Genomic DNA, 12,854 nt, shown 5'->3' on the forward strand with positions numbered 1-12,854 from the left:
AAGCTGAAAACCCCCCGCTCCTTTTGTCGAACTGGAAATCCATCCGTAGATAGTTGACCTGCTTTGGGCCTCACAAATGCAAAGTCACATGATTATTCCCATTATGTATCGGTGGCAGCAGCAATAGTAGAGAGGAAGTTTATTTTATTTCATATATTATTTTATTATCTATGTATTTCATTTTGAATTTTATCAGTTTCCTTGCAAGAGGAAAGGTATCATAGTAGTAGTTGTGTTTGGCTATGACTCAAGTTGATGTCAATCGTAACTTAGATCGTTCGCTTAGGAATTAGTTAACATATTGAGGCGCCAGTAGCTAGCTCCTCATCCGCAATAAATAGCCTGTTGCGTTCCATGACGGCCATCTTCTCTTCTCTTCTCTGTGATCTGTGATCTGTACAACTCTGATATTGATATCATCGCTATATATCATTGCTATATATCATTGCTAGCTATCATCAATATATACTAGTGAAATGGGAATTGGGGTTTGTGCGCTTTTGGCGGCGCGAGAACAGGGCAGCTCGATCACTCAGTAGAAAACCACAAGATCAATTCGTACGATATCTAACAATCTATCTCGGATAACATATAGAGGAAGCGCATGAAAGGAAAAGACAAAATGATGAAGAATAAAGTATAATCAAAGACATAAGAAATCACATATATAAACAACCATCTTGTCTATGAATGCGTTGCGCAATTGTTGGTCGTTCGTATGGTGTTCGCTCGTTGAGAGAAAGACACATCCAACACTGGTAAGGTACGGAGTAGATATTTGTGAAAAGGGATTCTCAGTGAAAATTTTACCCGCGCCGGATCCCCCATTACACTAGTACCATTGATAAATATCATTCATTCAAGCAGATGAGCAGATAAATAATCAGATAGACAGTCAGATAGTTGTCTAATAAATCAGTATTATTAGATAGCTAACTATCTAGCCAGCACTCTCAATTCTATCAGCAATTAATTGAATATCACACAGATAAATAGATAGCTAGCTAGCATTCTCTTTCATCAATAATTAATTCAATATCAAACAGATAAGAATAGAAGCTATCAGTCAATTATGAATCAGTATTTAAAAAAAAAAAAAAAAAAAAAAAAAAAAAAATTAAGTATTTAACTGTAGATTTGTAGATTCAATTATTTCAGTTATAAAATAAAACAACTTTTAATTCTTTAAGAGTTTTATATAATTCTTAGAAACTTCATTTTACTCTGTCTAATAAGCTATATTCTCTAATAATAGTTATAAATTATATAGAATTCATCTATACGAGTCATATACAGCTGCTTATATATTTCATTATGTTCATTTGAGGGGTTAAACAGTGAGTTTTCAAGCTGGATAAGGCGAGCGCAAGCGAGCGATTGCAGCTTGCAGTAAGGATATTTCCGTGACTGTCAGAACTTCACTTTGCTGAGAGGAATCTTGCCAGTTGACCTTTCTCAGGGTATCCTGGACAATCATCTTCTTCCTTGGTTTGGTATGGCAATGCAGAACCAGGTCTCGGGATGGCACACGGATGACTGCCTTTTTCACATCGGGCGGGAGCAGGTGGGTTTGACCGGACCGCTTGAGGTGACACCGCCTCTAAAGTTAGAGTGAACGGATGCGAGGAGTTCGAAGGTCCAGACAGACCACATTCATGGGTACATATGTGAAGTTTGGAACATGAAGGGGAAATAGTCCTCACACTCCAGAACTATAACGGTTTTGCTTGAAAGCTAACCCCAGCGCATGAGTAGCTGAAATTCCCAATGGAATCTAGCGCATGAATTTCCTGACGCACATACAACAGCCAGGGGTCGGCCATCCCAGCGCCATCCCAGCGCCAGGTGCCGCTTGTCGGCTTTCCCCAGTAGCCCCTAGGCCAGGCAAGCTACCAGGCGACCGTAGCTATGTATCCGTATCTCTTCAGGACGGGGAACCTGTCCACACGGCATGTGGGCCGTGGACCCGCCGCGGCTGTTGCTCGCCCACGGCGCCCACTGTCCAACCGCCCAGCGCTGGGGCTGGCGCCGGGCCCGACCCACGGCTGTGGCCTGGCCGGCGGGGGGTTCGGGCCCCACTTAGCGCTGTAATTTATGGGCGTCACATCCCGTACGAAGATTACACTCTTGCCCTTTTCAGGACATCAACAACCTTGCCTCCAAAGGAGTCGGCGTGGATATTCATCCAGTTCCAGTTCTCTCCCTCCTGGCAATAGCTGCGGCATGACGCGTGCGGGTTGCTGCGAGTCCGGTAAAGAAACCACGGACTCCAACTGTTTTCGGGCCCCTGAGGAGCTGTATGGTCCTCTCAGCCTCACCAGGTCGACCCTTCGCAAGAGCATCAGCGTTATCTGCATCAGCACCAGCACCAGCACCAGCACCAGCATTCGCATCAGGACACGCCCAATAGGGCCAAGAATGAAACAAAAGGCATTGAAAAGATAAACCGCTTTGGTGAGTTGAAACAACCCTCGTCTGCCTCCCCTCTTCTTCTTCTTCTTCTTTTTTTTTTAAAAATATCCCCTCCGCGAATTTTCCTTGTTGTCGTGCTCCACAGGATTCAGCATCGAGTTCCTCTCCATCCTCTTGCCTCTTTGGGTTAATTGGCCGACTTCACATATTTCCCCTTTCTCTCCACCTCCTGCTTTTTACCGAGGTAGTCATTCTCTTTTCCCGTCTTCTATGCCCATTGCGCTTTTGGTAGCTATCCCCTTGTCCCGTTATCCCGCCCCCATACTACAAATCTGTAACAGTTCCCCGGAATCAAACATATGTACTGCGACCACTAACACAATAAATGTTCCGCTCCACGGCGCAGAAATAATAAGCGCATGCCACTATGGTGCGAAATCAGGCTTTCATACGCTAGTCAGTCTTTGTAGCGTCAATCCTCTTCTAGTGCTGCCAAAAACCACTTGCACTCCCTGTGTTTGACAGGTTTCAGAGCATGAAAGCTTCGGATGCCCTGTTCGCAACTCTATTCGCCAGGGAACATTAGACGAGCTGCCAACACCGTCCCTATACGCATATAAATATATATATATATATATATATATATAATATCATTCTATCTATGTTTTTCAGGATCGCAGCTTAGAATCCATCCATGTTGCTCACCGTGAAACCTCCCCCGCACAACGGAATCTTACCTCATGAGTACGCTGCACTTCCGTCGTCGCCTCTCCCTCACGGCCGTCTCGACCATCGCCATCAACGCCACGCGTTGACTCTTACCGCGCTTTACGCCCCTCGTGTTTCGTCTCCGAATTCTCCTATCGCTCCAGTTTCTCCTCCCACGCTCTCTGCGTACTCCCCCCGGTCAGACGCGGCTATGGACTCAGCTAACCGATCCCTCCCATCGATGCCCGCCACTCCTGCCCCTCGGGAACGAGATGTCCCCGCGATGGCGGCCCCTATGAATACCCCCATGCCAAATTTACCGGCACCACCCCCTCAATGGCAAAATGAATCAATGCGCCAATGGCTGCAAACAAAAGCAGAGGAGTATCGGCGGGAACAAGAGGAGGAACGCACGCGCCAAGAAAGCTACCGGCTGGACCAGAGAAGAGTTGAGCAGTCAATGCTTCGAGAGTCCCTCAAGGCTGGTGTTCCTCCCTGCATGGTGCCTCTGATATTTGCCAGTATGGGTGGTGGATATAATCTCCAATGGATTCAGCAGCATATGTCCCAATTGCACGGATGCTCCTCTCAACCGCATATTCTTCCTCAGCAGGCATCCCATACAATGCCGCAATCTCAACCTCAACCTCAACAGTATCTACCACCCCAGCAGCACCAGCAGAAACAGGAACAGAAACCTGCTCCTCTCCCGTCTCAACCTACGTCCTCACCAGTCGCTCACCATCATCGTCCTCAATACACACAATCTCAATCTATGCCACCCCCATCTCAGATGCCGGCAGCTGGTCAAAGTGTGGCTCCTGAAAACCCTTGCCAGAGCCGCATGATTCCCCCGAATCCGTATGCTTCACAGCTTTCGCCCAATATTAAAGCGGGCCACTCCTCCCAACCTGAACCCCTATCACCATCATCCACTGCCTCGTATGGGCGTGCATCATCGTTGCGCCTGCGGAATCAGCCCCACAAGCCAAACAGCTCCCGACGCTGGCCCTATTATCGCGCATTAATACATCAGTGCTTCATATCCAACAGCCATCCAACATCTCCTATACCACAACTTCTTCATCGACGTCAGTGCCCCTGCAGCAGGCATCCTCATTAGCCAAATGTGATGCGGGAACCCCCTCTCAATCGCAACGGCAGCCTCAGTCATCTCCGTCCATCTACTTTCACCATTGGGTTCCACCTGGTCAATCGCAGCCGAACACACCGTCAACCAAAACTCCGAATAATTCCCCGTACTCTGGAAACCCGAGTTCTCATCTTCATTCTGAACATCAAATTTCCCCAAAGAAACGAAAAGCGCAATTTGTCCATCAACCAGCTCCACCCCCACCACGTTCTGACACAGTAACATCACAATTTTTACCAGGTCGGGTTTCTCCAAAAGGTACCGGACGGAGCGGGGGCCAATTACGACATCACAGACAACAGCTGGACCAAGAACCGAGGCATGGAGATCTACCAGAATCAGGAAGGCCTGGCGGACAAATGCATATGACTTCGTTGAGCAGCAGCACGGACCAGGGGGATGTCCAGTCAACATCGAGAGGACGATCAAATTCGGATCGGGAAAGATAACGTGGACAGAGCAGCAACAAAACAACGACGACGCGCAATTTGCTGGTGACCACAATGGCAGAAGCCATGGTAATTACCCTGGCGCCGTCTCACGCGATGACTCTCAAGGCGGGCGTGGGGAGGGGGGAGGGGGAGGCGGAGGACATGAACTCTCAGCTTCCTACAACAGCAGGCCCTCTAGCTTCAACGTATATGGTCCAAATTATGGATATTCTCATGAGAGTGCCGGACCATCTAATTCAGGACCCGGAACCGACACTAATAACTATCAATCCCCTGCGGCTCGATCACCTATTCACGCTCGAGAGGACCTCCCACAACAATCCACGGGAACATAGCGTTCACTGCTAGTTTTATTTATCATCCTTCTAGTTGCCTTTGGTTTATAACTACACTGTCTTATTTGAACGCCTATATTTTAAGCAGGGATTTCGTTTCTTGTCGTTTTCATATATCACATCGGATCTTAGAGCAATTTCTTATTATTTGTTTTGGTCGAAATCTCTACATGTTAGGATGTTTTTACTAGAAATTGTCATATTGTGAATTACTGCATTAGAACCGAAATTTGCCATCTTTTTCCGCCGCCACCTTGCGTCTCATATTTTTTCAACTTCACCTTTCAGGATCTCATTTTCATTTTTCATTGTCTCCGTTGACCTCACCATCATTCCTTTTGTCTTGTTTGTTTTAACAAGTCCACGGATGAAGAAGGGTTTGTTTTCTCATCCGAAAAACTATTCTTTTCCTTTGTATAATAAAAATTTTCATGTTATATATGTATATATAAGTGCAGGGCCATTATCATTGGCAAAGCCTTCCACAATCATGGTGCCTTTTTATGGCAGAAAAGTTAGTGGGAATTGCCAATACTTATGGCTTAGTATTGTATATATATTCCTTATATTTCCCTTTATTTCATTTTCAATACTCATAAATGAAAAAGTCATGTCTCTAACCGCCCTTTACTCGTATTTTTCAGACGTTCTATTCTCTCTCTCTTTTCCCCTTCGAAAGCCTTAATGAGCCCTCGCTTGTGCAGATAGAAGAGAAGAGAGGGAGCTAAATTTTGTCTCCTCTCCCCCCCTTTTTTTGGACCCCTGACACTCAAATATAGATTGCTTTCTTTTTTGGTGGAGATATCGATGCGTGATCACTTTGTACCATTACGCTAATTTAGTATGGGAAGGTACATTTCATGTCATTTTTGATACGAAATTTGCGATGTGATCGAGTGAGTGGGCAGTGAAATACGTTTTAAACAAATTGAAGATGAAATTGAATACGAAGAGACAAAAATTGAAAGAACCAAAAAAAAAAAAAAAAAAAAAAAAAAAAAAAAAAAAAAACAATAGAAGAGTGGAAAAAAAGAAATGCCCCCGGCCAGGATCGAACTGGCGACCTTGAGATCGCTAAGTAGTTTTGTGCTACCTATCATATTGTGATGAGGACATGAATATGAGACTCACGTGATAACCAACTACACCACAGAGGCAATTGCTTGATGGAAGCAAGCGGGAGCCCGGTATTGTTACGTCAGGTGAGTGGGTCTTGTGCCCTCTCCATATGACAACTTTGAACGGGAAATAGCTTGAACAGATCACAGCGAGCTTTGCTTGGGGAGATGCCTTGTTGAGTTTTGCATTCATGTCTATGCAACTATGTAATTGGCCGCTTTTTGGCATGGATTGCAAGATATTTACTACTTTGTACAGTACATACCTTGCCCTGTCGATAATCGGAGCAGCAGAGCTGGATGGATCGGATCTCATCCCTTTCTTTTTCTGAGAGAGATATTTCCCAGCTGCTGCCGATGGCTGGGTCATTTTGCTAGTTCTGCGTAGAAGGCTCTCTGTCTTAGTCAAAGGGAAATACGCAACTGCGCCTTCAAAATGTCTGGCTAGGCTGGCTCGTCGATCCCAAAAGATGGGCTGCTGCTAGCGAGGTGATCGGGGGACTGAAGGGCGAAAAACTTCAGCTCCGCGCATGTTCCCTTATTTATTTATTTATTATTTATTTTTTTTCCCCCAGGCGCCCCGTTGAACAGGTTCCAATCTTGGTTCGGTTCCTCGCTTCGAAATTTTGATGAATCCTGCAATCTTGCCCTGCCGGATCTCCCCCACCATTCCATTCCGCACGAGCGGTGTGGAAATGTTCGTCTGGTCGTCCGTTATGCGCCTTGTGGCTTGCATCTTTCGGTCTCCAGTGGCTGGCAGCGGAGGCCTACATATACAGTGGCGGCCCCTCGCACCCTGCCTGATCTCCCGGGCCATAGCGGTAGATCGGAGGTGAAAGGCTCAAGCGGATATGGCTGCCAGACCCGTGACAGCGAGGATGACGGCGCGCTGTGGACTGGGGAGACCGTCTTCGATATCACTCGGCGTCCTACCCCGGGAAACCAACGGGTCAAATGGACTAGACACGGTCTGCAGCGGATTGTATCGCATGCCTACTGTTTTTTTTTTTTTTTTTTTTTTTTTTTTTTTTTTTTTGGGGCTCGGGCCGTCTACCCAGGGCAGCGACGGCGAGGATAACAAATTTGGTCTGGGCATGATCATCTGGGAGACAAATGACACCGACAAAGCCGATGCGTGGGGTGTTTATCGCCCGTGCTTGGGGCCAGCAGGAAGGGACCGGGCATTTCTACTCAAGGGGCTTGTCCACTACGACAATTCAACCGAGCCCCCCGACGACACGACACTGGGGTTGAACCTGGTTTGCACCCCCGCCGGGAAATGAAGCATCTGCTGCACCCGGCCCGTCTGGGCAGCTATTTTTCAACGGCATCTACATACAACGGCGTCAAGGAATCCAAGGAGTACCTCGGAAAGGCGGCGGTGTATTTGGGAGAGCTCGGCTTCACCGAGGACCTCAACTGGACCGCCGGCTCCGCCGGCTCAGAGGGTGATTTTGGGTTTCTCTCCTACGGGGGTGGTACCATTCGACCGGGGACGTCCGTGGATGGAACGCTCACCAACGACACCATTCTCCTGCGGCTGGCTGGGTCGTGAGCGTCGAAAATCCTGGAGGGCGAGGATACCCGGACCAACGTAACCGTGACAAATATTATAATATACCGAAACGGAATTTGCTATCACGTTCAACGGCCGGTACGATTTGCGCAAATTCATCCCAGCGTCTCGTGGTCAATACGACCCGTGCGAATGCTATGGCTTTTATCGCAAAAGGGGCGCGACCGTACCCTCCCGCTGGCTGCTTCTCCTTCTTCTTAAGCGTCGTGCTTTCTTTGCTCCCTCTATACCAATTTGTGACTTTAATTGTTTATACCATACCCTTGATCTTTACTGTTGGGGGTTGGCCTTGTTTTGGATAAGTTAGATGATACCCGACATGCGTTTAATATGGAGGGGGAATAGGAGTTTTAGTTTTATCGCTTAATATTCTCCTTTTAAACGATACTGGGGTAATATTCCCAGCACAGATAAAGTACATGTACAGTATAATTGAGATTTATGATCATAGTAAGGTAACCGAGTATAAAATAATGGACTCCAAAAATCAAGTTGAATAGAATGAAGAACAATGGAGTACATATATAGGGTGTTATTGGCGGCCATATTCAAATTGTATCTTTTTTTTTTAGCTCCCCTTCAGTTACGACAACAAAATGGAAGGGAAGCGAGAAGAAAGATGGGAAACTTGACAAAGTGGAAGTTCATGAATGCTTAAATAGAGATGTATTATTATTCAAAGACTATCATAAAATTTAAAAATGAAAACAGATGAAAGTGTTCCTGTGAGGGAGTTAAAAAGAAAGGTATAATAATAATTATAATAGTAAGCGAGGGAGGGAGATAGGAGACAAAAGTCGAAATATCCTGAAAAGAAGAACAAGACTGCGCATGCACGCACGCATGCGCACCCACACACAGAAAACAGAGGGGTATCTAGATACTCTCATATCAAAAAGGGAATGAGAGGAAGAGAAAGAGAGGACAACGGAATAAAATAAAGGAAAAATGGAGGATGGGTTAGAGACAGAAATTCAAGTTCAAATACAACATGAAACAATAACAAAAACCCTTTTCTCTAATTTTCCTCTCAGAAATGAGCAATTAAGATTAATGAGGAAAGAGAGAAAGAAAATAATGCCATCTATAATGAAAGATGAGGCATGGGACGAGGGGGGTATTATTACAAGAAATAGGATAAATAGGTGAACAGAATACGTGGGTGCGCGAAGAATGGAATGCTTAGATAAATGGAGAGGGGGAGCGTGAAATAATTAGAAGAGTCCATGGGTGTAGATACTGAGAGAAAAAAATAGAAAAGAAGGGTGAGAACGACATTGTAAGTGTTTTGGATTAGTTCTTTTTTCCTTGACGTTGTGAGGGACGCAATAAGATAAGGAATCGACGAAACAACATTGGGAGTTGAGCAGGTGAAAAAAGGGCATCTAGCGAGCATAGATAAAATTGAAGTTAGAATAAGGCCGTGTGTTGCCTTCATCTGGAGATCCGGTGAGAGCCAAAATTCCCCCACAACAGGAGGGGATCTCATGTGTAGTTTAAGATGTGTCAACCCTTCTTCCGACGATGAACCTTATACTCGGCCCTCGCAACGCGCATGAAGACCTCCACATCTTTAATGGGAATCCAGCTCGTAAGCACCTTCATGGCGTTCTCGAAATCGGATTCTAGGATGATATCGCGCATCCCATCGATAAGGGCAGCAGAGGTGGCATGAAGGACATCGAGGCTTTTCCCGAAGGGGCTAGCGAGAGGTTGCGGCGGTTGCTTCGATGACGATGCTAGCGGGTTTGGTTCAGCGTTGCCATTTACAGTGCCAGTGCCAATACGGGAGCTTGTTGGGGATCTGGTTGCGGAGGCGGATGTGGATATCGGTTCCTCTGAGTCTCCTAAGAGCATGAAAACGTCCCAGACGCGGAGCTGAGCAGGGAAAGGGATTGAGTAGTTGAATAGGGTCAGGTACCATCGGGTGCCGTACGCCGTTGGGGGAATTCCAAGTTCGGTCTGAATGGGAAGGGCGTTAGTAGTGGATACTAGAAGGAGGGAAGGAGAAGGCGTAACATACCAGTTTCTCAGCAACTTCACCCCCTTCAAGCCATTCCTTCTCAAAATTACCAAGTGCTTCCATCAATCCCGAAAATCCAGATCGATAGAGACGATCTAAACCCCTAAGTTGCCATAGCCTCACGAGCATAACAAAGGTATGCTCTTCATCGTAATAGGCAAGAAGAGTTGCGGCAAGCGCAGCCATTCCCTGGACGTACCCCGTGTCTGGGAAGTAGAGGGACATCGCATGAAGGACACGGAAGAGAAGCCTCTGGCCGCCTCGATAGCGACGACGGAACATAATATGGCTACTAATCGTCCGTGGAACATCAATATCAATCTGCACGTCGTCGGGGGAGCCCAGCTCTTGGAGCTCATTGAAAGTCCGGATGAGCTCTGTATCTGTCGGGCTATCCTTGTGTTTTTTCGCACTGGCATTTAGAAACGCATACCAGGCGGTTGATCGCCACCTGTCGGGTATTCCTTTCCAAGTCCGTTCGATAAGTTTCGAGCTCTCTATGTCGAATTCGAATGTCATACCAGCACCGTCCTGAGGTTTAGACACGACCTTGGCCATCTTTCTCCACTTATCTTCTCTCTCCCATTCCTTTTTCTTCATTGCAAGGGCATGTGGGCTGTTATCATCCTCGACAATTTGACCTGGGAGAGTTAACATGTCACTAGCTTCATCAACGAATTTGCGATTTTTGTTATGGGGTAGCCTGTTTGCCGCATATCGCATTCTCGAGGATGATCTGCGAATGCTTATTTGATAGGAGCTCTGGGAAGATGTGGGTCGGGATTGCTCTGTCGATTTCCTAGGCGGAGACCGGCCGGCAAAGGACCGGGAGCTAGGCGCAGCAGAAGGTTCCCTCCGCAGTGTACGCTTCCGGCGCGGAGTTGTGGATGCGAGCAGTAAGCTCGTTGAGACTCGTTGAAGAACCGGAGGGGGTGCGTCTGGAGTATCCTCGCCCTTTTGTCGGGGAATGATGAAACCATATCGGTCAACGTCGCCAACTTGAATATTTTCCCAGTCCTCTAACCCGCCAGCAAGCTCAAATGGCTCTCTTGTGATAAAACTTCCTCTTCTCGAACCCTGCCCGGAAACTGAGGGAGTGGATGATCTTACTCGTTCCTTTTCACCACCGTCACTTGAGGCTGGAAGAGCGGATGGCTCATGTAGTGTAGCCTCCTCATTATCCAGGCCTAACAGTTCATTAATCTTCGCATCGTCGATGTCGTCATCTCCCATCTCATACATCAGCCGCACCTTTTGTGATAGTACTTCCTCATCGACCGACAATGCTCGAGCTGCAGAGCTGACTGGACGAGGACGTAGAGAATTGTTTGATGTGACATGCCTCGAACTTAGAGACGTAGCGGTCCTGGCTTTGCCGTGAATGCCCAGTGTAGTATTGTTATTATTTCCTCCACCGCTCGTGAGACTCGCTTTGCTATCCTGTTTTTCCTTCGACTGACTCCCGTCAACCTCTGCTCCAGAAGGATTTTCGGTATTATTATTTGGGCTTTCAGCAATTGATTCTAAGGAATCCGTAGTCAGGTCTCCAAAGGAACCAGTTGGGATATCTAGGGTAATTCCACGAAACGGCACGGGCTCGAGGGGTGGAAGGGGTGGGACAGCCGGAAGAGGATCAGGTTTCCGTTTTTTGAGGGGGCTCCATTTCCGCTCTGATCGTCGTGAACTCGGACGGGCGTGTTTTTCATCGATTATGATGCTTGGGATACTGGGAGGTGATTTTAGGCTCGGGACAGAGAGTTCGTCTGAAGCTAGAGTGGTTCTACTATCTCTCCTTGATGGAGCTAGACCAGAATCCTTCCTGCCCTCGTATTCCACACGATGAATTGGCTTGGTAGACGACGAAGGGGGCTCCGGAGAGGGATCTGATGGCTCTTTGGAGTCTCCATTCTGCGATTCGATTCGTAGATTAGAGCCCCGAGAAGGCGGAAGGGAGGGAGAACAGGGAGATGGGATCGGTGGTGGCGGAGACAGGGGTTCAGCAATAGCGGCAGCATTGTCGTCAATTGAGTCAGGTGCTTCGCACCGCGCACTGGAGCTGGTGAGGGGTCTTGCGGGGGAGACCATGACAGTCGCGAGATCTCCCGTGATGTTGAAGCAGAAGTTTCAGCTTTGGAATACGTGAGGAAACAGAGCAGCAGTATTCATTCGAGTCACGCCTGCCGCGATATGAGGGACGAGGGCGGAGTTGAACCAACCGTCGAGGTAGCAGCTGCGGTGGTACAATGGTTGCTCCGTCAGACATACAGGCATGCGATGGGGAGGAAGCACAGTAAGGTGTTGGCGGCGGTGTCCCTCGAATTAGAAATTAAAAGTCTGGAGAAACGTTTTGTTGAGCTAGCAGCAGAAAATAAAAAAAACAGCAGCTGGTGCCATTGATCAACAGGCGTTGGCCTCTCCCGTGAACGGCGCGAGGGCGTTAGTGTACTGTTGTAGTCGGAGTCAAAGCAGCCAAAAAAAGGGGCGGCGGTTGGACCTCCATCCTACCTGGGGAGTCTCCCCACACTGCCACGTGATCCAAGCCTCCACGATGCCCTAAACCCGATCCGTGTAGGTGAGCAGCCAGGGCTGTATGTTGATCTCGACCCTGGAGGCTTGAACCCGATATTGCAGTACTGATGACTGTATGTACATTGGCCCTAGGCATTGTTCGACGCCATTACAGCGGATTATCACGAATTAGTAGCACAGTGTACTCCGTACCTGTACAATAGATGTTCTGTGCATGTTATTATTAGTATTTGTCGCTTGGGAGCTAATGGCCGCTAACGAGAAGTGGGGGTTGTTAAAAATGAATTATACATCGCATCTAACTAATAATCCTTGGTTTCCATCTGCTCCCATGAATCGAGTGGGCTAAAAACGCCATTTATTCCCTGATATTCAAAAAATCGATTTCCTCCTTAAAAAACTCCGTTACTCGTCGTTTCCCTGTTCCCTCCGCCCCCTCCTGCTTGATAACTGTCAGAAAATGGATGATACAGGAAAGAAAAAGCAAGTTGCTAATATAGAATATAGAAGGAAAAGAGGCGGGTGCACACGCGCGTGGAGAAGCTGCC

At 47.3% G+C, this 12,854-nt stretch overlaps 3 protein-coding genes and 1 non-coding gene across 4 annotated transcripts; 2 read left to right on the forward strand and 2 right to left on the reverse strand.

Annotated features, from left to right (window-relative positions):
- Positions 1–3,361: 3,361 nt before the first annotated feature.
- Positions 3,362–5,073, forward strand: HCAG_06671 (predicted protein; the record flags this gene model as incomplete). Its single annotated transcript, XM_001539016.1, has 3 exons — positions 3,362–4,062; positions 4,514–4,910; positions 4,966–5,073. 3 exons carry the CDS (start codon positions 3,362–3,364, stop codon positions 5,071–5,073), a joined length of 1,206 nt encoding a protein of 401 aa, XP_001539066.1.
- Positions 5,074–6,096: 1,023 nt separating this feature from the next.
- Positions 6,097–6,217, reverse strand: HCAG_09428. Its single transcript has one exon. It is a non-coding gene; the product is annotated as a tRNA-Met (tRNA).
- Positions 6,218–7,167: 950 nt separating this feature from the next.
- Positions 7,168–7,733, forward strand: HCAG_06672 (predicted protein; the record flags this gene model as incomplete). Its single annotated transcript, XM_001539017.1, has 2 exons — positions 7,168–7,437; positions 7,530–7,733. 2 exons carry the CDS (start codon positions 7,168–7,170, stop codon positions 7,731–7,733), a joined length of 474 nt encoding a protein of 157 aa, XP_001539067.1.
- A 1,527-nt stretch (positions 7,734–9,260) lies between these two features.
- HCAG_06673 (conserved hypothetical protein) lies at positions 9,261–11,862 on the reverse strand (the record flags this gene model as incomplete). Its single annotated transcript, XM_001539018.1, has 3 exons — positions 9,261–9,716; positions 9,778–10,168; positions 10,211–11,862. 3 exons carry the CDS (start codon positions 11,860–11,862, stop codon positions 9,261–9,263), a joined length of 2,499 nt encoding a protein of 832 aa, XP_001539068.1.
- Positions 11,863–12,854: the final 992 nt, after the last annotated feature.

The sequence above is a fragment of the Histoplasma capsulatum genome, genomic scaffold (genome assembly GCF_000149585.1).
Source record: "Histoplasma capsulatum NAm1 scaffold_6 genomic scaffold, whole genome shotgun sequence".
In the NCBI taxonomy this organism is placed as follows: Eukaryota; Fungi; Ascomycota; class Eurotiomycetes; order Onygenales; family Ajellomycetaceae; genus Histoplasma; species Histoplasma mississippiense.